We start from the raw sequence: 26,391 nt of genomic DNA on the forward strand, positions 1-26,391 counted from the left end.
CGTGCTAAGTCTGGGTCATTCTGCTGAGAAATACTCTCAACCATGTGTTAGTGGGCAAAATGGCAAGATGCAAAAAAAGGGGTGCAGAAAGACTTGCCTGGGTTGATGAATGGCGACGGTCATAGGACGTGGCCAAAAGGTGAAGAGAGCGTGGACAAAGGCCGCAAGGTGTCTTGCTCTCTGGCGGCTGCCGTATGGAATGCGGGCTGCGGCAACGGAAAACCGAAGAGGACTGGTTGTCTTGGCAACTGTGGGAAGCGTGCCTCTAAAACGTAGTGGAAGCTCCCGGCAGCTCGCGCTACACCCAATCAGGATCTGCCTTCAAGATGATTGGCAAGTGGGTGTGTGCTGGGACTGGCCAATGGTGGTGCTCGGTTGCCTGCCGTGTGAATGCGGGCTGGTGGACCGGCGGAGCCAAAAGTGTGGCTCACGTGGGGCCCAATGAGGACCTGCCAGAGAGGGTGATTGGCAGGTGGGTGTGCGTTGGGGCCAACCAGTGGTGGCAAGAAGGGGGCGGGGAGTAACAAACCCGTGCTTTGTTCGTGACTAGAAGGGATGTCAACGCCCAAAGGGCGAGTGATAGCCCGTCATCCTCGCGCGCTCTTCGTGCAGAAGGAAAGATCTTGGGAAATAGATCTGGGATCTGGTTCAAGTCTGATCGGCTGGGAGAGCACATGAAGAAGTGTTGGTGTCATTAGTGATGTGTGCCTAAAGGAGACCAGATATGCCCCTGGAGAGTAAAGCACTGCTAAAGACCAGCTGCATGATCAAAAAATGCAGTGAGGTCTAACTCCCTGTGAGCCATAGGGACACCGGGGAGACGGGATCTATGAGGTCCTGTCATGCCTGGGGTGGAAAGGGTGGTAGGCTCCTGCAGTGGGGGAGAAATGGAAGGTGTGACTGAATGTGTCAGATGAGAAAAAGATTTGGAAGCGGGACCCTGGGATAGTGTCGGGGGACGGTCGTTGTCTGAAAAAAGGCCAAATCATGCATGGTTCCAGCAGGAGTGGAGGAAGAGGTCACTGTAGGCTCGGGGGTCTTCAAAAAGGGGTTTGTTCATTGAGACCCTGTTCCAGTGAGTCAAGTCTTAGATCCATCTTCTTTCCAACTCTGAGAGTCTGATTGGTATATTCTGACTAGTATGAATTCTGTCCAGGACCCACCACAAAATGTCATCTGGGGTGTGGTGGTTGGCCAGGTAGTGTGCGACCAATGGAGAAGTTAGATTTTTGCATCGAATTCGGGAGCGGTGCTCCGAAATGCGAGTGCCGACTTTGCGCATGGTCTGTCCTACGTAAAGAAGGCCGCATGGGCATTCGATGCAATAGATAACTTGATTGCTTTTGCAATTGGATAAGTTGTTCAAAGTCCATTGTTGGGTGCCAAACTTGAATGTATGGATTTTCTTTGTGAATCTGCAAACTGAGCAAGAACCACAGGGGTAGTGACCTGTGGTTTTGCGTAAATCCCAAAGACCGATGCGTGGTGGAGGTCTGGAGAAAGAGGAATGAACCAAGTGTTCCCTAATGTTTTTCGCTCTCTTGAAGGCGAATCTAGGTATGGGTTCATCGATTAGTTGCAATCTCACTATTGGCCAGTATTTTTTGATAACATTTTTAAAATTAAAGGTGTTGGGACCATGTGTGACCACACAAGTGAGTCTTTCCTTGTGTGTGCTGATTCTGGCCTTGGTGTTAACAAAGAGTCTCTGTTCGTGAATCTGGCTCTTTTGGAAGCCTCCCTCAGCACAAACAGAACTGAAAATCGTGTTACATGGTGTTCATTTGTCCCTCCACAGTCAACAACAATAATATCACCATGATAGAGTGTCACCAAAGTCTTACACAGACGGACCAAAAGCAATCACTTCAGTGCAGCTGCTCCATACGTGTACAAACCCACATGATACACTCCACACATAACTTCCACCAGACTCTGTTTTCCATGCACTGTCAAGTAATGTACGTACAGTTCACCCACAAAGCATACGCTGCGGCTCGTACAACACACAGCAATGAGCTCACCATCTGCATTTAGGTCGACAAATATACTGTCTACCACAGTCTGTGTGTGCACTCCACACCCAGAAAGCTTATTGCGCAATCTCGTGTCCTCCACATCCCAAATGTAAGGTGGCCATGTGCAAAAGGGGCATATGTTACACGTACAACCTTGCAACTGTCGCGATTTGCGCTCACATTTCCAGGTGTGTGCACGCGGGAGTAGGGGAATAAATGTCAACCAGGGTAGGGGATGTCCTTTGTAGTGGTGGCTCTGAAAAAAGCTGTTTTGTTTTAAAGTTTTTAAACAACTTCTAAATTAATAACTCTTTTTTTTGGCTTTTATAATTGTTTTTATTTGTTGCACTTCGCCTCGCATTCTAATAATACCGTCTTCACATATTCAGTGGAGCCTGTAGATTGGAAAACCAAATGTCATTGCCACTGGGCCACAATGAAATGCCATTTGCCATTGAGAAGGAGCACATATCGATCACCAATGTTGTCATTGTCACAGGAGTACATCCGAGCAGCACGTTAAAAGTTACACATGCTTCTGTTGATAAGACGCCTTCCCACCTCTGGCTGCCGACAACATTCATTGGATAGTTATATACTGGACTTGGTGGCATACATGAGAAAGGCACCTTCGCAGTATCAAAAATGCACTGCTCTTCTTTCATCATCTTTTTGAGTTGACGGTACACACTTGCACAAGGTATGGAACCCAAAAGCAATGCTCCATAATGCACTACCACAACGTGTACAGTACCTTAACTCGCCACTCGTCGACACTCTGCAAGCAAATGGTCAAAAGTACGGACAGCGACACTGCACCACAAAGTCTCCACTTTGTCCAAATTCAAATTGCCATTAAGGCCTCTTTCCACAGCATACTGGAGCATATCTAGCACAAAGCGATCACCCACTATGAAAACCGTGCGTCTGGCCATCTCTGCCTGTCTCAGTACATAATGAAACAAAATATGGCTGCCGTTTCCTGTGACGCACACTCTAACCACCTGATTGGACAATTGCAACAATCGCATTTCCATTGGCCATCATGTTCAAAAGCGCAGAATGTAGCACGTGCGACGCGCAAAGTATTGGAAGGGCCGCGCCCCAGTAAATCATGACCAGTCCTTCTTCCCTTTCCACTATCCTCTTCCCACCACGCCCTTATTAGGTATTGCTAAGTACTGACACACGCATCCACCAAAGCCCTCCAAGACTTCAGCAGCTTAAAATGTCAGTTCTCCACAAGACTTCATATGTACCATTACAAAATCAGCCTGCACGTGTGCTGTTATTGGAAAGCACGTCCAGTGAAAACTTCAGCGAAACATTGCATGAGTTATACATACACATTCATCCACATAAGCACCCTTCACCACAAAAGAAAGGTATGGACAGATTTTTTGCAGTATGTTCACAACTCTGTTATAAGTGGCTCTGCGCACGATATCTGCCTCTAAGTGTCCACTACGTGTTTAAAAAGCATACTGATGTTCCTCCCTTCGCCTTCCATGAAGTAGCAATTTGTTCGTATGTGTGTGCAAGGTTTTCATTTACCCATAGCATACACTATATTAGCGAAGCAGGAACTCTGTTCTTTCCTTCCGACAATGCTACAAAAATTGTTGTTCCCCACTAACCCACCTACTACATAACTCATAAAAAGAAGGCACTAAAGCCACCACTAAATGTATTTTAGCAACCTACAGTCACTTTCCAAAAGGTCAGTGTCTGCATGTCTGTGGTGTTGTGTACACTGCACTGTTGCCACAGGCCCTTTTTAAATCTGCCAGCTTCCACTCTGCGCCCTCAGCAACTCATCCGTAAGAGGAGTACGCAACTTGTCCTTGGCCTGAACACCAGGGATCCTATCTCTGCTAGACTAAAGTGTCTGCAATACCTCACAGTGGCTGCAAACAATAAACTAAAAGCCCTGTGCATTATACAGAAGGCCCTCTGGTCCCTGGACCTCAATACCTTGCACTGTGACTTCCTAAACATCTGCTTGCTCCAGCTCTTCTTTCATCCGCCTCATACTCCCTCAGGGTCAGTTGCTTCTACACGCAACCACATGGTGGTAGACGTGTTTCTTCTGCTGTGACCTCCCTGTGCAACACGCTCTCTGTCTCCCTGGACCTTGAGGAGAAGCATTGTAGGGTCTGAAAACACCTGAAAACCTTTCCATGTGCTTCTTATTTTTCCCCTCCTTTCCCCTACTCACTTCCTGGCTGAAAATGATTGTGCGCTGCTTTCCTACCCACCCTATAATCTGTGCCCCAGGCCACTTCCCTCCCTACAGTTCCACCCCTCCACTGGCTTTCTACCAACCCTGCACTTGGGGGCGGTTTTCTATAACCCTAACAGTGCAGCCTCCACTTCATGTCTACACTTAACCTTACCAGCACCATCCATAGTTGCATGTATTTAGATTTTTGATTGTTCCCATGTGCTGCACTTTGCCCTCCCCCTTCCCATTCACTTGCGCACTCTCAATGTCAGCTGTCCTAGAGGAATCAATGTCTCTGTGTGGCCTCCGTTCCACCTCCCTTTCATCAGCGTGCCTTCACACACTTGTATGTAAGCACGATACAAATGGCCCAAAATACCATAGCACATCATATCATATAATACACACACTACACTCCTAACAACATGATGCCTGCCACGTACCTTGTAAACTTAAGAATAAGGTGTTCCAACTGCAATACATGCACTACAAATGTTGGAAAAATGAACCCACAAAAGCAGCAGGGAATGTATATTAGCAACGTTAAGCAAGTGTGTGCAGTGCATACATACACACAGGATGCATGCCCCTTACCTTGCACACTTTCACCATACTCTCTTACATTTATCGGTACCAACAAACCTTCTGTCACAGTGTTTATGGACACACCACAACCACCCACCACATTGCCCAATGGCTTAGCCTCCACATGGCCAATGCCATAGGTGCTATCCTAAAAAGAGCCGGAAATGCCACATCTAATTGTCAAAGTGCTGCGAAATCTGCAGCATTACCGTGCTAGAAACTGGAGGGGTAGAGGGTTCAGGGGATGTTTGGGGGGTGGGGTCGAGGAATGTGAAACAGGGATGGGGATTGTGTCTTGAGGATTGTCTCGAAAACACTTATATATTTTTTCTTTTTATCAAGTTTTTGTTATGCACGTGCATTCTACAGTTTTCTTCCTTATTTTTCTCTCTTTTGTTCACTGTCTGTTTGCTTCAGCTCCTCACATTTTTCTTGCTTGAACATCAACGCTTATCTTACATTTCTACAGAATTATCTGCAACGTTTCCTGCAAAGTGGCAAACACAACAGCATTGCCAATGGAGGTAAAAAAAATGCCCTTTCCTTGAAACTACTGGAAATCTGGCTGGTTACTAATGCTTTCATAGTCCGTGCAGAACATCCCAGCACTGCACATAAAGTTGCACATGCTTCTGTTTATCTAACATCTCCTGACCTCTTGCTGTGCACAATTTACACCAACATTCTACCATTGTCCTCTTGGTGTCATTGATGAGAAAATCCCCTTTGCAGTAGGAAACATCTGCATCACAGCTGTCATCAACTTCTACAAGTAAGCCAGCAAACGAGAGCACGACATGTGCGCCAAATGTAGTCCTTCAAAATGCACGACCACCCCATCTACAGTACCAACAGAAGCCACATATTTGCAAAGGAGATCCATGCACCCGAAACCCCACTCATAAACTGTGCCCCAAAAAGCCTGAACTCCTTCCAACTGAAAGTCAGTATCGAAGCCTCTTTCCACGGAATACTTGTGCAGATCGTGCACAAAGGTATCACTGACTATAAGTACTCACCGTCATACCATCTCTGCCAACCTCACTGCATCGAACTTTGGGTTAATTTTTTCACTGCCCCTTCCGGTCAACCATACCCTCGAATCCTCATTGGAGAATCCCCCTAGTTCCATTTGGGAAGCCTCCATGCTCAGAATGCCATTATGTGGCACGTGTGCATTTCCAGCTTCAGCTAGGGCCACACCCCAGTAAAACAGACACAATACTTTTTCCCTTTGTACTCAAACTTTCCAACACTACTTAGTGGCGCCTATTGGTGAATATACAATTTCAAAAACGCCTGCACCAATCACATACTGAACCTCGGCATTGCACACTATCATTTCTGTACACAACTCCATATTTCCCGTTACACACTCTGAGAGTACGTTCCCTTTCCTTCAAAAGCCTTTCCACCAGCAACGTTTCCTACAGGATGCTTTATTTCAGCTTCCACAATGATGCTGCAGTGCCCACAGCACAACTTTCGCCATGCACAAAACAGTCCACCCTTGCCCACACCCAGCACATCACTTTGAATCCATGCATGCGACCATGTGAGCAGCACTTCAACCAACCCAACTCCCTCACACCAAAAAACACCCATTCACGAAAACAGGTCGGAATTAGCAGCATCCGCAAACATACCACAGCCTCCATCACCCCTACCGGCTGCCATTCACAAAATATTGTTTCACTACCAACCTAACCACAATAATTTCATAACACTGGCCCTACTTCAACAAATCTGCACACAGCATAGTATATAACCCATACGAACTACACTTCAACCACACCCTCTGCCATACTGCCAGTATGCACACATTGCACCCAGTACCCACACTGCGTGACTTTTCATTGCACCATCTGCAATAACCCTGGCATTGCACACGATCATTTCTATACACAACTCCATATTTCCCGTTAAACACTCTGAGAGCACGTTCCCTTTCCTTCCAAAGCCCCTCCACCAGAAACGTTTCCCACAGGATGCCATATTTCAGCATCCACAATGATCCTGCGGCACACCCAGCACAACTTTCACCATGCACACAATAGTCCACCCTTGCCCATACCCAGTACAACACTATGAATCCATGCATGCGACCATCTGGGCAGCTAACATTGTGCATAAAGTTAACATACGTAGCAGTACTGCAACCCAACTCCCTCACACCATAAAACACCTTTTCACAAAAACAGGTCACTATTAGCTGCACACACAAACATACCACAGCCTCCTTCACCCCTACCCGCTGCCATTCACAAAATATTGTGGCACTACCAACCGAACCACAACATTGGCCCTACTTCAACAAATCAGCACACAGCATAGAATAGAACCCATACAAACGACCCTTCAACCATACCCTCTGCTATACTGCCAGTATGCACACACTGCACCCAGTGCCCACACTACGTGACTTTTGATTGCACCATCTCCAATCACACATCCAAACCTTTACCATCTCCTACCAGCGACATCACCGGCAGAACCAAACATACACACCTGGCACCTAACTTCTGCTACTCTACGGTGTCTGAAATATACTACACAACCATTCTTTACAGGTCACCGCCCTCTACCAGATACAAAGTCAAAATTGCATTAGGGGCGTGGGTTTCCTCAAGTGCTAGGCTCTTCAATGCATGGCCTACGGCCTTCGGCCATTCACCCAATAGGCTAGGCCTTGAACACAGGCTCTGCAACGTAATGCCACCATGCATGTGACCATATCACCAACTACCCCTATCCACATATACACCACTTCCACCAGCACTCTTACCCAACCTGTACACGCACCCACCAATCACATACTGGATCTCTGCATTGCACCCAACCACGCAAACAGGTTGTGATCCAAACAATCTACAAACATACCACAACCTCCACCACCACTACCCACCCATACCCACACCCATTCACACAGTATTGTGTCACTACCAACATACCAGCAACCATTTCACCACATTGGTCCTACTTCAACAATTCGGCACACACCATAGTTACCAAGCACAGTGAAGGTGCACTTCTACCATATCCTCTTCCATTACTACAGTATGCAAACCCAGTTCCCACACTGCATTACTTTTCTCAGCACCATCGCCACGTTTACATCAAAAACTTTACCATGTTATGACTGTGTGCTCACCTGCAAGACCAATCATGTACGCATGGCAGCTCACTTCTCCTACTCTATTGCATCTGAAATATGCTCTACACCCACTATTTACAGGTTACCACCCGCTGACTGCTGCACAACCCAAAATGCAGTACTGCCAAGTGTATCGGAAACTCCTAGCCTCTTGAGTGCATGTCTAGGCCTTCAACACTCTCACTGCTACAGAATGGCACCATCCATTGCACCATTTCACCAACTTCGACTATCCACATACACAGCACTACCACCATCACTCCTACCCAACCTGAGTACTGCCATGTAACCAAGCACAGTGAAGGTGCACTTCTACCATATCCTCTTCCATACTAACAGTAAGCAAACCCAGCATCCAGATCCCACACTGCATTACTTTTCACAGCACCATCGCCAAGTACACATCAACAACTTTACCATGTTATATCTGTGTGCTCACCTGCAAAACCAAACATGTACGCATGGCAGCTCACTTCTCCTACTCTATTGCATCTGAAATATGCTCTACACCCACTATTTACAGGTCACCACCTGCTAACTGCTGCACAATCCAAAATGCAGTACTGCCGAGTGTATCACAAACTCCTAACCTCTTGAGTGCATGTCTAGGCTTTCAACACTCTCACTGCTACAGAATGGCACCATCCATTGCACCTTGTCACCAATTTCGACTATCCACATACACAGCACTACCACCAGCACTCCTACCCAACCTGTGCACCGCCATGTAACTATGTAGCAACAAATTGCACCATTTACCATAATGTACAAAGAAAACACTCCTGCACCCCTCTGCACTTTCATTCACATACCATGGCCGTCCCCACTTCCATTCTCAAACTATTGTGTCTCTGCCAAAGTACCCACAATCGGTGCGCAACACGGCCCTAGCCTCTTGAGTGCATGGCGGCCATGCACCCAACAGTCTAGGCCTTCAACACTGTCACTGCTACAGAATGGCACCATCCATTGCACCTTGTCACCAACTTCGTCTATCCACATACACAGCACTACCACCAGCACTCCTACCCAACCTGCGCACCGGCATGTAACTATGTAGCAACAAATTGCACCAGTCACCATAATGTAAAAAGAAAACACTCTCTCCTGCACCTCTCTACACTTTCTTTCACATACCATGGCCGTCCCCACTTCCATTCCCAAACTATTGTGTCACTTCCAAACTACCCACAATCGGTTTGCAACCTATGTCATGTGCACTTCATTCCCCTTCTAAAATTGCTATACAACCACTCACCACGTAAAGAGGTCTGCGCTAACAGGTCGCGGCACAGGCTATCGGGCCATTATGACACCTGCCTCCAATCACCACACAAAGTAGTCGCCTGTCTAGCTAACTGCGACTTGACGCAGTATGCATGAAAACTGCAGGCACTCCTCCGTCTTCTTCCACCTACCTACCTATGTCACATGAACCACTTCTCACTCTCGCCCTGTTCCTTCCATTATTGCAGCCAACGTATTCCGTACGGTACATTTTCCAGAACCTTGTGCCGCCGCACTGTCCTCTGATACACCATGGCGGCTTTCCCAAAAAATGTTGACACACACGACGCATCCCTCCAGCCAACCACCGGCCACGTCTAAACTTCTCAGACAGCACACCGTACTGCCAGCCAATGACACTTCTATCCGCGGAATGAACAGGGAAATATCACAACTATTTTGGGACGTACATTTCAGTTCTTTGCAACAAAAGTAATGGTCAGATTTCCACCAAACACACAAAAGCATGCTTTCTGACCCAAGCAAATTGGGTGAAAATCCGTCCAGCCGTTCGGGCTGTAGCCGTGCGCAAAGATTTTCCCAGATCAGTCTATGGAAAAATAAAATGTTGGCACCCCCCCTATAAATTTGCCCCCCCCACAGAAAACCTCGGCCAACTTGGTGAAAAAATTCAGAGCCGGCCATATACTTCTTTTGCAAAGTTTTGTGAGGATTCGTCCAGGGGGAGCAAAGTTATAAGCCGCCGAAAAAGGTCTGTTCCTATAAGTTTAACAACTTAACCATAACTACACAGCTGCTACCGTGGGCAGTGTAAAACATATATGCCCTAAGGGCAGTCAAAGGGTTCATAATAAGGGAGGAAAATTATAGTAAGAGATTAGTGGTGCAGCAGAGCAAATCCACATCTCCTGTATCTGTTCGATTCCCAGGTGAAAGTTCTAAATACTGGTCTCCCAATGCCCTGGCAACCATGCATATCTGAGCGCAAATGGATCTACTCTCAGACAAATATGCCTGTGTGCATTGTGGTCAGAGCAGGCATTTGCAGGCCTTGTTGGCTGGCAAGGAGATTCCTACAGGTGAAATTACGCACTGCTTATTCGCAGGAATATTTGTGGGCCAAAGGCATGATGATATGTGTCTATGAATGGGCTGTTTCTGGTGGGAAAACAGAGTGATTAGGCCAATGTCACTCTCAGGTAAATGAAGAGCTACCACAGTCCATTATAAAGTTTATTAGGGCTTCTACTGCAATAATAACATCAAATACAAAAGCACTTCATGTCAGATTCCTACTCTTACCCAAAGTAAAGGTTCTCACTTTATCACCCTGGGAAGGATGAAAGGCTGAGACAGCCCTAACGTGACAAGAACCAGTGTCTGCTAGTTGCACAAAGATATCGTGGGGGCAAGCACTCAACTCTCTGACCTCTCGTACTGTCTCCAGAGTGAATGTAAGAACATTTGAAAGCCTCCTTTCGTTCGAAAAACACAATTTGATCAATGAATGTATGTATATGCAAAAAGACCAGCAGATGGTGTGGGCAAGATGGAGGGTCCAGAAACAAGCTCCCAGCATGTAGTCTCTGTTGCACTACTGCCCCTGTAAAAGGAGAACCTCACTCTGCCTAAATGTAGGCACTGCATAAACAACCCCAGGGGCACCAGCAGCCGGTGCCCCATACAGATCACGGGGGAGGAGACGTGGAAGTAGAGGTGGCCACACCCTATGGCCTGTCTTCTTACCTTGATGCCAGCCTGACCATGTGGTCCTAGGGATGCAATGTGGAACACTGGGTGACTGAACAGTCCAGGCGTAGTGTGGGGGAAAAGCATAGTTCCCTGGGCGAACATGTGACTTCTGGTCAGCTAATGATCTGATTTGAAATGCCAATTTAAAATGTGGAGGTGAGAAAGCTACCTAGAATGGCGAGCACTATGTTGGTCACAGCTAGAATTATTATAAATGTGGGCATATAAGATGCCCCATTCATGGTGAAAATGGTTACATAATGTCTAAGATGAATATGTGGTGCAAAACCTCACTTCCTTGGCAGGCAATGACCTTCCTTTTTTTAACCAAAGAACGCTGGTCATTCCTTTAAAAATATTTCTTCAGCCCTAAATTGTTACTCCTTTAGATTTTATCGAGGGGCACCGAGTGAGACATGGAACTCAGACAGCACATATGGACCATGCCTGTTTTTTAGCCATCTGAGAGTTTGAGGTTTCATGTTTGCTGCATCATCTATAAGGCTGTCGCCCTAAAGTCACCCAGCTACCTTGCCGAGAAACTCCACATCTCTGGCGGACAGTGCACCACCAGAAGCCAAGACACATTCAGACTTCAAATCCGCTGCTGCAAAAAGGAAAGGACCAGAAAACAAGCCTTCTCTGCCTACACCCCAAAACTATGGAACCTCGTCCCCATCAGCATCAGACTAACCCCCACACGCCTGCAATTCAGAAAAGAACTCAAGACCCATCTCTTCAAGGAGTCTCTCCTCCACAACACCTAGTCCATCAGGGTACCCCACCCCCCGTCCCATGACTCACTAAACGCTGTCTGCCCCTCTTCTCCCCACCACCCTGTACAGCTGTACCCCAACTCTTTGCCCCCTGTATCCTACCCCCGCTCTATATCTGTTTTGTTGTTACCTCTAAAAAGCACTCTGTTATGCATCTGTTCCTTTGTATACCCCTGCAAAGCACTCCGTTGTGTATCTGTATTGTTGTATACCTCTGAAAAGCGCTCTTTTGCTTCTCAAAGCTAGGTCCAAACTCAATAAAAACAATACTAATAATCATAATAATAATAATAACAAATACTAATGTTTGAGGGAAGGGGTCAAACTCTCTGAATGAGCCAAGTCAAGAGTCCAAGACATGTTACATTTTTGCAGCCGTTGTGTCCCCATTTTCTTTTGTTCCCATCATGTTGTATAGGTGTCATTACCTCTAGTCTGTTTCATAGGCAGTAACATACCAGGCATTCTGCAAAGGCATGGCGTGGGAGGCATAGGAGCATGGCGGAGAGGGCCTCCCCATCAAACGGTGGCATCTGGATGGGAGACTAGCGTGGACTCTCCTCTGATAGGACATTTGCTGAGCAGCAGCACACGCCTGTTTCCTAGCTCTGTCTTCACTTGCTGAGGTTATTCAGCACTTTGGCCATTTTTGAAGTAATACATTGTCAATTACATTGCATTCAAATAGTTTAATAAAATCATAACAAAAAATATCTCCGTCAGGTTTTACCAGCTGACAGAAGGGTGCTGCTTTCCCCAAAAATAAGGGTTAATGGAAAATAACCGTTCAAATTTGATAATCGTACTTTGGGGCCCCAAATAAAAGTGCCTAAAGGTTTTGAAGTTAGGTTTTGATGAGCAGGAGCTAAAACTAGCTTCTGGATGTCAGGCACCACCCAGTAGGCAGGAGCTACCAATGTGGAACCAGGCGCATGTACAAAACACACCTCAAATAGCTTCCACAGGGGAGGCAAACTTTAACGTTTTGCCCATTATGTGTGATCAATTGTGTTTAAATGTGTCCATATTCTTCTTGATTAATGTTCTCAAATACTGAGTTAATGGGACATATTCATGTTTGCAACGTACAAGCTGGCCCGGCCTGCCCAAAGTAGCTCCTGATAGCTGCTCATTTCAAGTTAACCATTTTATTTTATTTTTTATTTTATGAGGCATTTGTAAGGCACGTCTACGTCAAGAAATTGTGTTTCAAAGCTCACAGGGCAAAGGGAAGGGAACAAGGAAACAGTAAGACAATGAAATATTAAAACAGTGAAGAGCAAAATACAATAGCGGTCCTACTAGGCCTTGTGAACATTCGGAGCATGCAAGTGCAGAGAGAGCGAAGGGACAAGGGAGGGGGTGAGTGCTAAAGGTTCCACAGAGGGGGGAAGTGCCAGAGAGCCAGTTGCAAAGGCAACAGGTAAGTGCCAGGCAGGGACCATTTGGTGGAGGGGGGTCACCAACCAATACAATAAGTGCGGGGCTGAGAGTCATCACAGGCCAATTAGTGCCTGAAGGCTAATAAAGGGAAAGGCTAGGACCCAAAAGGAAAAATGGAGAAGAGGTGGGCACTACTGCTGGTTTTGTTTGTTTCAAAATCAGTTAATATAATGCGTATTACTTCATACGTTGCTGCTTATATGTGGAGCTACCAGGTTAAGAATAGCCCAGTGACACTCAGGCTATGCGAAAAACCGACGAAAAGAAAAACAGAGTGGGGTCCACCCTGTAAAACCCAGTGCTCCTCCTTGCTCCTCGTTAGGAGCTAAATTCATTCCTCTGTAAATTACAAAAGTGTATAGCTTGTACTCATGTTCAAATTAGCGTTTTACTTGATGCTGTAAAATTCCAATATTTCAAGATAAAGGTTGCAATGAAATTTCAAACACTATAAGTAGTTTGTGTTTTAATCACACAATGTTATAGGCAAAAAAGCAATTATTAAAGGATAGTTCCGGGACTTTTTTTTTATTGTCCCTACGGTTCGGCCATGTGTTTTTAAGCATAAATCGGTAGATCGTAGAAAACTTTCCTATGGACCTTACCCGACTTTTCGTCCATTAACGCACTCAAAATCAGCCGCCATTTTGTCATAATCCTATCATTTCCCCCCATCGACCTGGCTCACCTGCGTTTGCGGCACTAAATCAAATCCCCCGCCCCTGAGCCTGACATCAGCAGACGCGTACCGCCCATTTCCCAACGCCAAAGCACGTTTCGTGTCAACAATCGCTGCGCCTCAGCTAATGAAGTGTCGCCATGGAAATGGCAGGACGCCTCTTTCCTCAATAAGTATAAACACACCGTTTCACAACACACAGCAGCATATTTTCGATTCCATTACTCTCTCTGTGTTACTTTGAGTATTCTGTGAGTCGTTTCTGTGCTCTGGTCAGCTACCTTCGCCCTTCTAGGCCTTGTGAACACCTGTACCATCTCTGTAAATTATTTTACTTTCTTTACCACACAATGGCTACAATAATGCCGTATATGTACGAGCCCGAGTACAGCGAGGAGGAACTACTGGAAAGGCAAGCACGCGAAAACGATGGGGATTCGGACAGCAGTTGGGAGGACCAGTCAACGGATGAAGAGCCTGGACCATGTCGCATGGACGGCGTCTCCACCTGGTGCACGTGCAATCGGTGCGAGCTAATGCCAACTGAGGAGGAGAACTGCTGCTGCCGTGAAAATTCCGGGTGCTTGGCCTACATTTCGGAAGGCGAGCCAAGTCCGCAATGCATCACCGAGCTGCCAGAGTTCAGGGAAGCCTGCCTCTCACGGACCGTGTTGAGGATGATGATGGTGCTTATGCACGAACTTCGCGGCACTGTTCGTCCGCGTAATCCGAGTAACGAGTAAGTATACTCTGGTTGTGATGTCAGTGATGCCACTACTATTTCATGGTCGTCTCCCACATATAAAATTACATCTACATATCATTCGAACGCATGTAAATTGGTTCCATATTGTGCATTTTCTAGATAGAATTTTTTTCAAAGCAGAATGACATTTTTTACCTGAATCGACATTGATAAGAAAGTTTTGTCATTTTAACACAGTTTGCATCTTTCATTTTCACAGGTGGTACAGGCTGGTGGCCTATCGTTGCTTCACTTGGTGGCTTCACGGGAGGCTCGGACACCGCGTTCGGAGAGTAATACCTGCCTGTGCGGTACTTGCCATTAGACAACATTTCCCCAGCGACAGTGGACAATACCGCGGATTTTCCCTGGATGTGCTGCAACCGGAACTTTACAATGTGTAATGTTTATTATTTATGTTCAATTGAAATTAAGATCTAAAATAAAACCCAACATATATTTTAACAATGGTTGTTTTGATTTTTTAAATGAATCTAGTGTGTCTCCATTGAATAGTCTTCCTGTGCCTTGTCTTGTCACACCACATGTCTCCGGCCAGCATCCTCCCTCACGCTGGCCGCCCACCTTCAATCCACATAACAGTTGAACCCATATACAGCAGACATACATATGTTATTTTGCGGGTTGGCATCAAGCCTCCCGGCCTTGCCTCCTCCCCCAAAAATACTTACCACACCACTTTGTTCAAGCGTTGGCAATAAAAGGCCGTTGGATTTTATTGATACAAAACATGGTTATAGGTAAATAATCAATATGGTTGATCATAATAAATCATCCTTTTGGGCACCGGGTACAGAGATGACCCCCTCTGGCCCGTGCCGCCTTGCCACCACAGGCCAGCCTGCTGCTGACTAACTGCCTAGGCATCCAGGGTCTCCAGGGTGAACTGCACCCATATATTCTCCTGGGAGGGTGAGGTATTTATAAACTCACCCCCCTGCCTTCCAAGTATTAGATCCTGCAGCCTGCCTCTTACATGCAGTTAGATGGCCTCTCCTTGGTGAGGCCCTGCGGCAAACGAGTCTTGTCTGCACGACCACCGCCCCAATCCACCCCCCGCCCTATCAAAGGCAGTTCGCACCGGGGTACTTGCGCTGGCAAGTGGAGCTGTCAGGGAGCGATAAAGGCCAAGAGGTGCCAAAGACCATGTACACTTCAAAGTGGTCTATAGAGCATGGGTTGTTGTTCCCATGTCTACCTCCAGACCCCGTGTCTCCTGCCAAGCATCCCCCCTCACGCTGGACCCCCCCTGCAATCCACATAAGTGTGTCTCCATTCACGAGTCTTCCTGTGTCTTGTCTGCACAACCACCGCCCCAATCCACCCCCCCGCCCTATCAAAGGCAGTTCGCACCGGGGTACTTGTGCTGGCAAGTGGAGCTGTCAGGGAGCGATAAAGGCCAAGAGGTGCCAAAGACCATGTACACTTCAAAGTGGTCTATAGAGCATGGGTTGTTGTTCCCATGTCTACCTCCAGACCCCGTGTCTCCTGCCAAGCATCCCCCCTCACGCTGGACGCCCCCCTGCAAACCGCATAATGCCACGACATATACACGTCATTCATTCACAAACACACCCCTGTTTCGAATTCTTTATAACCCACTTCATATTTCTAATGAGAACTTCTTTGCGCTTTGCTAGTCAACCCGTGAAGGTGCTGGTTATCTGCTCTTCGTCTCTGTGAACTTCCGTGACCACTTCGAGCAAACTCGTCAGTTTGCAACCTGTGAACTGCTCCCTGTTCTACGACAAGAAACTACTCTGATCCCTGCATCTAACTGTTTGTTCGTCAAGGTAAGGCCATGTACCATAATCATTTTGCGTCCAATATTTTAATTTATATCTATTTGCTAGTAGTCATCAAATTGCATCCATGTTTTCTTTTCGTTCAAGACAGTACATGCAAGGAACTAGTCACATGTTCTGAGTTTAGTCAAATTATTTTTCTATTTTTTTAAACTTATTCAAATACTTATCCGCATGTGAATAACGTGTATAGTTCCAAGAACCAAAACGAACCTTGCATTGAACCTTTTATGTGTCATTTAATTTTTTAACACATTGGTATTCATAGAGAATTGTTGATCTTTACTTTTCAGAACTTTCCACAATGCCTGCCTGTTCCATTGGCAGTTGCCCTTCGAAGACCCATAAAAAATCTGAAGGTACTATAATGCATGTTTTCCCTAAGACAATAGATCAGATAAGAGAATGGGTCCGATATTGCGGATTTCCACCGTCTGAGCTTGAAAGTAGAGTCCTCGAAGTCTTTGCGGACAAGAGGGGTGATCGATACCGCATCTGCAGCAGGCACTTTAGCTCAGACATGTACTCCACATCATTGCTAATAAAGAAGAACACACCGCGAGCGAAGCGAAAATTGCTCTCAACCGCTATTCCCACTCTATTCGTCCACATCCCTCCACTGGTGAGTCAAGTTTACGGATTTAGCTCTCGGCCTTGCGGTAGTGTGTAGCATTAGCTAACAATAATTTCCCCATTTATGTATCCACTCAATATGAAGGCGGAAGATTCTCCATCCGTGTCGTTATTGCAGTCATCAGCCACTTCAAGCGCCTATCGGGTAATCTTACTTAGCTATTCTGCCACTGACTTGTTTTAGGCATGTAAATCAATAGTTTTAATTTATCGTGTAATTATTTTACCTAATGGTACACCCTAGTACTCGTCCTCTAGTCTTTGTTTTCAGTTATAATTATTGTTATCCAAAATAATGCAAGTACTGTCTTTCAGGGAGATGCTGAGGAGTCCAACGCATTGACGACAACCGTTGATGTCACTCAGATGCTCGAGGTACGTTTCCGGACAGTTCCATCGATGGAGATCATCAGATCTTGCATTCTTGTAGCGTGATTGTTACACACAATGTTTCTTTCGTTTTTAGCCATTGATATGTCCTTCTGTCGTCGCCCTCCTATGTGTCTTCTTTTTTCAATATTGTGTTCATTACTAATGAAAGTCCTAAGTTTCAGGGAGTCGATGGAGCATTAGTCCAAGAAGAAGGGGGAGCATGCAGTATCGGGTCGGCGCAACAGCTTGCAGAAGTGTGCACCGCAGTTCCAGCGTCCCTTGATGTTCTTATGCATTTCGAGGTATGGATACTGACAGTTCGATCAAGCGAGATCATATGACGTGATTACATCCGCTATACTTCCTTCTTTATTAACGCAAGTACTATGTTTCAGGGAGATGACGGAGCTTCTTCTACAAGAACATCACCCCTAGTAGTTGATGCAGATCTCTGGGTGGTGACACTTCCAACGATCGAGCAAATCGAATCATATTTAGATATCCATTATTTATTTTAGACAACTGATCATTTGTGCAGGTCTATTTAGATGAGCCGTTGACGCCTGCACAAAGTTTATGTTCTTTTTAACAAAATAGAAAACCATACTAATGCAATTACTGTGTTTCAGGGAGTTGATGAAGCGTCATCTTCAATAATATCATCAATGGAAGTCTATGCGGAGCCCGAGGTATGGATCTTGACAGTTCCATCTAACTAGATCAACAATGCGTGAATAATTGTCGTTTGAATGTTCTACACAATGCGTTCATTCGTGTTTTGCTATTGAGATGTACGTGGGTATTGGTCCCCAAGTACATTTTGTGTTTTCAATATTATTATACATACTAATGAAAGTTCTATGTTTCAGGGAGTCGATGGAGCGTCAGTGCGTGATGGATGTGCTTATCATGAAAATATAGTCGTTGCAGTCGAGTCGGAGCAACAGCGTCCTGATGTTGAAGTTTGAGGCAAGAAAGTTTCAAAGAAAAGAAAGCAAAAGAAGGTTAGTGTCCTGGTCACTATATTATGTTGTTTTTCACTGTTAATAGTTCAATACTGTAAGTTGTGTTTAAACTGAACATCCCTTTTCCAATCTGTCCTCTAGTTGCGAGTGGGTGTACGAACTAGATCTACACAGACAGTGAAGCGAACGAGAGATGTTGCTTGTCAAACCTTTTGGCAGGGACTTGAGACTGGAGATGCATCGTGCCAATGGGAAGAATATGAAGTGATTGACAACGGAGCTATACCACCACCAGCCATTGATAGTGAATGTCCTCCTGGTAGTTCGGATGCAGTCGGAGATCAATTCACAGAATCCACACCCGCAAAAACTAAGACCGCGAGAAAGTTGAAGAAATTGTTTTATTCACCCATCGCCGGAGAAGGAACAGATGTTGCAATGGAAGAGAATGAAGTGGACGACAATGAAACACCATCAATATCACTGAACATAGCGGAAGACGATATCAGAGATTCTACCTTTCATGTGAGTGACATGTCCTCAACGTTACAGGCCGAACCAGCTGGGATGCAGAGTGACAGTATAAGGAAAGAGGCCAAATTCATTGTATTCGATAGTTGTTTGATTGATATTATTATTAGGATGAAATGTGGGCATTCGGTTGGTGGGGAAGTATGTGGGGAGCCATTGATTAATGTGACTCGTGCAATTCGAGGCACTAACCTTAAAATACATGCCACCTGTACAAAATATCATCCTTTCTCATGGTCTGCACAACCCATGCTGGGGCAACTGCCAGCAGGCAATCTACTTTGTGCAGCGGCCACACTTTTTAGTGGTTCAAGTTTTAAAAAGTTAGAGTATTTCTTTCAGTTTGTGGGAATCCATTTCATTGCGAAAACTCAGTTCTACAAATACCAAACCGATTATCTATTTCCAGCCATTAGCGAAGCTTGGAGAATGGAAAAAATGTCTATTGATAGTACATTTGCGGGCAAACGGTTCAGGCTAGCCGGTGATGGACAGTGCGACAGCCCAGGATTTTCAGCCAAGTACTGCACCTACCACTTTCAGGACATGGAAAGTAAGAAAATTGTGAGTTCGGTGGTCGTGCAGGTGTCACAAAGTACATCCTCAGTGGCCATGGAGAAAGTTGGCTTTGTAGCATCATTGCAAGAACTACAATCGCGGGGAATGGTGATCGACCTGATAGCCACGGACAGACACGTTTCAATTGCCAAGACAATGAGAGAAGAGTACAAAAATATAAATCACCAATTTGACGTATGGCATCTTGCAAAAACAACCAATAAAAAAATGTCGGCTGCAGGTAAAAAAAAAGATATGCAAGGTATTTCACAGTGGTCCAAGTCAATCAGCAACCATCTTTGGTGGAGCTCAAAAACATGTGGAGGGTCGTTGGAAATTCTACTGGAAAAATGGCGGTCAGTAATGCTACACTGTAGCAACGTTCACCGCTGGACCACAAACCAACATTTCCACAATTGTGAACATGGCCATTTGTCCACAGAGGAGGCACGGAAGAAGAAGTGGTTGATTCCTTCATCACCCACTCACAAAGCCATTGAAAAGATTGTATTTGATAAAACTATAACAAGAGATTTGAGGGGACTCACGGAATTCTGCCACACAGGAGATTTGGAGGTGTTCCACAATATGTGCCTAAAGTACAGGCCAAAACAATTGCATTTTGGCATGGAGGGCATGATAAATCGGACTCTTCTAGCGGTCTTGGCACATAACCATAATGTTGGCCGTCAACAAAGTAGGACGACCGGAACTTTAGGGACGCTTCGCTACAATAAGGCCTTCACTAAAAGAAGTAAACAATGGGTGATCAAACCAGTGTTTGAGGATATGCAATATGAGTTTATTGAGAGACTTATTGTTGATGTCCTAGATAGGCACATACATGGAGTTGTGAACGAACCTGTGCAGGGGACAACTGCATTGCCACCCAACATTGCCTCTGTTCCATGTCCACCTAAAGCAGAGCTCATTGAGAAATACACATCACGGTTTAAATGATTGTAATTTGATTGTCTGTTCTCTCGAGTCTCCTCATGTTGCAGGCCCATTGAATATGTGTATCTATGTAATGTGTAAATAAAAGTGATTGCTCAGTGTACATGCAATGTGTCTCTCCACCCTTGCCCCTCCCTTCACCGTGCAGTAGTGCGAACCACCCGGGTGTCACCTGTGACTTTGCTCTGGAGTCTCCTCATGTCGCAGGCCCATTGAATATGTGTAGCTATGTATTGTGTAAATAAAAGTGATTGCTCAGTGTACATGCAATGTGTCTATCCAACCTTGTTCATTTGCGCATTAAATTAAACCAAACAGTAATATAAATCATTTTTCAAAAAATATAGAATGTCTCCGTATTTATGGTTCTCTGGGGCTGCAAATACACGCAGACAAAATGCAAAGATGGAGTGTAAATTTCAAGTCCTGTGAGATGGCCTTACACTGAATGTAGCTAACTAGGAATGTGTGCTCGTTCAAAGTGAAGGTCAGCTGCTTTGATTTTTTGCTCGGGTGCCGGAATGGCCCACGACTCAGTATAAGGTTCTATTGTTATTTGACCTTGACAGGCCGGGACCATCCCGAAAGACTTCTTTTTGGGGGTGTGGTGCAATAACGTAAGAAACGATAATGAATATAATTTCAGAAACGAAAGCCATTTAATGTTCGTTCATTAGAAGAAATAACGTCGGCATAGAAGGAGTGGTATTTCGGGGCTGCCCTACGCACAGACACAATGGAAAATGCAAATATAATGTAAGTAACTCTTTAGATGAGTTTATACCGCAATTTAATTACTATACAGTAGCTTTAAAGACGGGTTAAGTTGTACTTGTTCGTTCTATGTGGCATATTGTTTTGTACCGCGCACTATCTTGAGGAGAACCATCTCCTTTTACGGAAGCACCTCAAAACCTTCCTCTTTGCTTCTGGTTTCTCTCTCCCTCTCCCCAGCTACAACTGGTCCACTGTCTGCGACCTCGGTCCTGGGCCCTTCCACTCTCCACCTGCACTGCCTCCCTGTCAACTCCTGCACTGGGGGACTGTCTCAGTATCCTACAGCCCCCCCTTCCCAGCACTTGTTCTGCACTTACCTTGCACTCGCCACCAGCTGGCCCTATGTATTTATTATTTTATGCTACTTACCTTGTACTCCACTTCCCCCCTCCCCTTCCCCTTGCACTTTTACCTTCCCCCTACCCCTGCACTTGCGCGATCTGAATGACACCTGGCCTAGTAGGATCGTTGTCTGTCTTCTCCTTGTCCCCCCCCCCCTCCCTGCCTCGCCACGCCTTGAAACACTTGTGTATAGGCACGTTGCAAATGCCATATTATATCATATCAGTGACAAAGTGGTCCACTGGCGCTCAGGCGGCTCTGAAAAAGGCGGAGGAGAGGGGGTGGGTTACTGGAAATGACGTATAATACCCAGTTGCACTGTCCTAGCTATGAAATAATTTCCCGACCTAATATATAAAATGAATAATTTTAATAAAGATCTGATGGTGAGACTAATTTCATTTTTTATGTTTTTAAAACAGGTACATCCTTCATTATTGTATGTGTCACGAGTACCAGACACCGGCGGATGGCTTTTACAACCGCCAGTTGCTTCTCTGCGTGAACAACGTTACCACCCTGACCATTTTATGGGACGATCGCCAAGTACAAGTATGCCCTTACGCGGTACTAATGGCTAGATGCAACATACATACCGTTGTGGTGGCCTAGTGCCTCGTTGTTGGAACAGCCATGCGATTATCAGTGCGACCGAAGAGCTTATTTTATCGTAAACCAACACCCTGTGTACTGCACACGAACATTGCTTGCCTCAAGACGAACTATTTTGGATCGAGAGCAAAGAAAAATGCAAATCGCTGAATATTCTCTAAACATTTGATGTCAAATAAATGTACTTTACCAAATTTACAATCTTGCGGTTTGATTTAAAAGTACAGTTTCATATTCCGAATTGTGGCGCGCTGTGTTGTGAGCTGATCTGTGTTGGTTTCCGGGTTCTGTGTGGAGTCGCGTAGAAGACGCCTGGGCGCGTTTGCCTACGCAGCACAGTCACGTCACGGATAGAGGCGGGGAATATGAATGTTTAGATAAAGTCTGTTTCAGGGGCGGGGGATATGATTTAGTGCCGCAAACGCAGGTGAGCCAGGTCGATGGGGGGAAATGATAGGATTATGACAAAATGGCGGCTGATTTCGAGTGCGTTAATGGACGAAAAGTCGGGTAAGGTCCATAGGAAAGTTTTCTACGATCTACCGATTTATGCTTAAAAACACATGGCCGAACCGTAGGGACAATAAAAAAAAAGTCCCGGAACTATCCTTTAAGCTTAAAGTATAAGCTGCTGCCAATGCATTTCGGTGCATAGCACCATCTTCAGGGCTACATTCATCAACATCAATACTGCCATGAGAGACTTGCCTGAGTGCACAATATACGTAATTCATGATTACCTTAGCTTAACTTCAAAGTTGGTATCGCCTTGCAAATAAGCACGTGCATCGGGGAAACCTCCCTATTATTGTCAAACTCTGCTGTAACCGGCTGTATATCAGTTATGTCCAAGTCCACCTCCCCTTCCTCCTCACCTGTTTCTTCAGAGGAGCTTCCGCGTTGATGGGGCTTTCTTTTGGTCTTCTTTTTTTTTGTGAAGAGGAATGGTCTTCCGCGGTAGGAAGCCACCCTGATTCCCTGGTAAACAGGGAAGCCGGGGACCCCTCCTCCGCAGAGACCACAAGAAAAGGAAAAAAAGCAACAGCTTAAAAAAAACCTCTTCTAGCGGTTCTGTATCAGTGTGATACAGGTTGGCAGGATTCTTTCCAGTTCTGATGATAGATGGGATGGATGGAGTGGCAATGTGTCCCAGGAGACGTGGATACAGCTGAGAATACACTGAAGATGTGGAAGTCTGGAGAGAGTAGCAGGCGGGCGAATCCGGAATGGCAGCGTGGAGTAAGAACCCGTTATGCAAGGCACCTGGACTATACCCTGCAGCGCGGCCCGAGGAGCGGGAACGCTACAGTGAAACTGGTGAACCAGACAACGGAGAGAAGAGGGAAACGGAAAGGCAGAAACAGGGAAAGCCGAGAAGGAGAGAAAGGGAGAGAGGGATCAAGGAGGAGCGAACAGAAAGGGAAAACCGCTGCCAAGTCCACAGAGAAGGGTTCAGTAACGGGAGTAAGGCAAGAGGAAACAATGTAGAAGGAAGCGGAGCGTAGCACGACAAGAAACTGAAAAGGCAAAGTTGCAACGCGCCGAACCGGAAACGGAGGCGGGGCTAAATAGGAAAACAAGACAGACAAGAAAGACTAGACCGTTAACCAGGAAGTAAGAAGGCTAGAATGGAACATTCTAATGGCGGCGCCAGCGCCAAGCATTCCAAAGACGCCAGTGGGACCTGCGGACTGGCATAGGTGTGACAATTATAAACCTTCCTACTTATAAAAGAGAAAGTGAAGAGAAAGAGAAAGTGTTTGAAATTTCATTGCAACCTTTATCTTGAAATATTGGAATTTTACAGCATCAAGTAAAACTGGAGAGGAATCTGGAAGGAGAGTATTTGGTGAGAGCAAGTTGCAGATAGCATGGTCCCCGGCCCCAGACACCATGAACTAATTAGTGCCCAGCTCCCAGTAATTTCAAACCTTGACCTTGACTTCGGTGTCCAAGTAAACCTTACTGTTACCTGTATTACAATGACACTGGAGACTGCAGTTTGCGATCAACTAAAACCGAGCGCTCTGATGGATGTTAAAGAGAGCGTTGCAAGGGACTACTTTAGTACCGTATGAAAAGCAATTCATAGGAATGTCTGGCTTTGATCCATAAGATAAATGAAACCATTGCAGCACTTAGTCTCTAAGTCCTCTGATAATAAAATCTTGCGATTAACCATATCAAAGCCAATAGATGTTCGAGGTTATATGCCCACAGTAGTCTACATTAAACACATAGTAGGGCACTATGCCATGCACTGCTAAACCATGCAGGAATGTCCAGCGACCTGCTCTGGGTACAGTACTAGATGCTACCCACTGTGGAGAGAAATTGATGGCGCGTTTCGAAATCTGCATGGGGTACAGTAAGAGGACACTGACTCCCACACTCAGGAACGTCATTTGGGGATTGCCAGGGGTTGCAACTACGACCCCTGAGGTCTCCCTTTCTACCCCTGTGATTTCCCTTGCTAGCCCTAAAAAATAAAAAAGTTTTTTTTTCTTTTTTGGAAAGCTCCTGGGCTGTGGTCAGCGCCACTCTTAAAAAAAGAAGGGGGTTCCACAAGTGTAACACTTTGTGCAGTGACCCTAAATAAGAAAGAATAGGGATAACAAACAAATAGTTTTTCTGGAATTCTATAGAATAATTGCATTAAAGGTTTATTTTAGGCACGCTTCAGTCACTGATTTAGTCTGATTTAGTCTGTTTTTAAAAACCTCTAATTAACAATGCAGACAAAAACGATATGTATTTTTACTTTTTGCAGGTTGCATTTATAGCATGTTTTTTTGGGCCGTTGTCTCTGTTTTGACCATCACAAGACATTACATCTCGGTGTCCTCGGTCACTTGACAAAATCCTTGTGCCTAAAAGCTTGTGTACAGTGTAGAAATGTTTGACCACAGCACATAAAGTGGCCCTTGATTTCATTGTGCCACAATTAATGCTTTGTTGTAATGTGTCAATTGTTCCTATCTCCCTGGCATGCTGTTCAGGATGTTTGTTTGCATGTATGAGGTATTGAGTGCCCAGATTACGGGATGCCGCGTGAGTGCGCTGCTTTCCCTGTGCTACCCCAAGTTCTTTATTACACAGTTATGAACCCTCCCAATGGTATGTATTTTGCCAAACTCTGAAGCCAGAAAAGTAGATCCATGCAGGCTTGATATGTGGCCAACTTTGCACCAGACCTGCAGATGCACTGGTCTGCTGTTAAATCGTATTTACCAGTTAAATGGTATCCACTGCAGAGTGTAATTTGCTTTCTGACTTTGAGAACATTCAGACATCTAATTGCTCATTTTACTATAGACGGTAAGATAGCTGTAGCTGGTAAGATAGCTCAGTGGGTTGAGCGATCGCTGCTGCAATGTCTGCGTGATCTGCAGGTTTCAGGTTTGAATCCTGGCAAAGCCAACTCAGCTTTACATCCTTCTGAGGTCTATCAATGATAACCAACACAGGTTGGGTGATATTTAATATGTATTTGTTCTATATAAAGCGCTTATGCGTAATGCTATATAGTAACACATCATTATCCTTTGGCCTTGGACGTCTGTTTGCATTCACAGTAATTTGGTAACATGGGCCTATACACACTGATAATAACGATACATATGGAGATCCATTCTTGTATGAAATGTATATCACATTACAGTGATTTAGTACCCATATTTATAATAGTGTACTTAGGAACAATGCTATGTGATGCCATTTCCTGTTTTGTCAAGGGGTGAAAGGTTGTGTTCCATCATTTCCCGTGATGTCACTTTGGGGTGGGGTCAAATTACATCACTTCTGATGATGTCATCAGAGTTCAAGGGTCGTGTTATGTCACTTCCGCTACCCCAGGCATTATGGTGAAATGACGTCCCTGAAGTAGGGGTGTAGTGGTGCTGAGTTGCTTAGTGACAGGGTGTGGTTGGACCTGTGTGGCCGGGAAGCCTTTGGAGAGAAGTGTATCTTGATTTTTTTTCAGATAGATTAATTTGAGATTTTGTCTTTCACAGAAAGGCCTTCAATAGCAGCATGAAGAGATCCCGAGAGATACAGGCCGTTCTGCTGCTGTGTTTGGGATATGGCATCATGGGGAACAGTAAGTCCCTCTCACGGATCATTCTTTCTTTTCCAGAGTGGGATCTGGGGAAATTGGCAAGTTTACACGGGCCTTCACACTAATTAAGTTATTTG

General features: G+C 45.4%; 1 protein-coding gene across 2 annotated transcripts in view; it reads left to right on the forward strand.

The window, feature by feature from the left end:
• IL21R (interleukin 21 receptor) overlaps positions 1–26,391 on the forward strand; it is a 325,610-nt gene that overhangs the window by 40,461 nt on the left and 258,758 nt on the right. For both annotated transcript variants that reach the window (XM_069647188.1, XM_069647189.1), the window contains exon 2: positions 26,211–26,296. In XM_069647188.1, the coding sequence (XP_069503289.1) occupies positions 26,230–26,296 (67 nt within the window). In that variant the 5' untranslated portion in view covers positions 26,211–26,229. The remainder of the gene's footprint in view (positions 1–26,210; positions 26,297–26,391) is intronic.

Source organism: Ambystoma mexicanum, chromosome 2q, assembly GCF_040938575.1.
Source record: "Ambystoma mexicanum isolate Mex_15411 chromosome 2q, UKY_AmexF1_1, whole genome shotgun sequence".
Lineage (NCBI taxonomy): Eukaryota > Metazoa > Chordata > Amphibia > Caudata > Ambystomatidae > Ambystoma > Ambystoma mexicanum.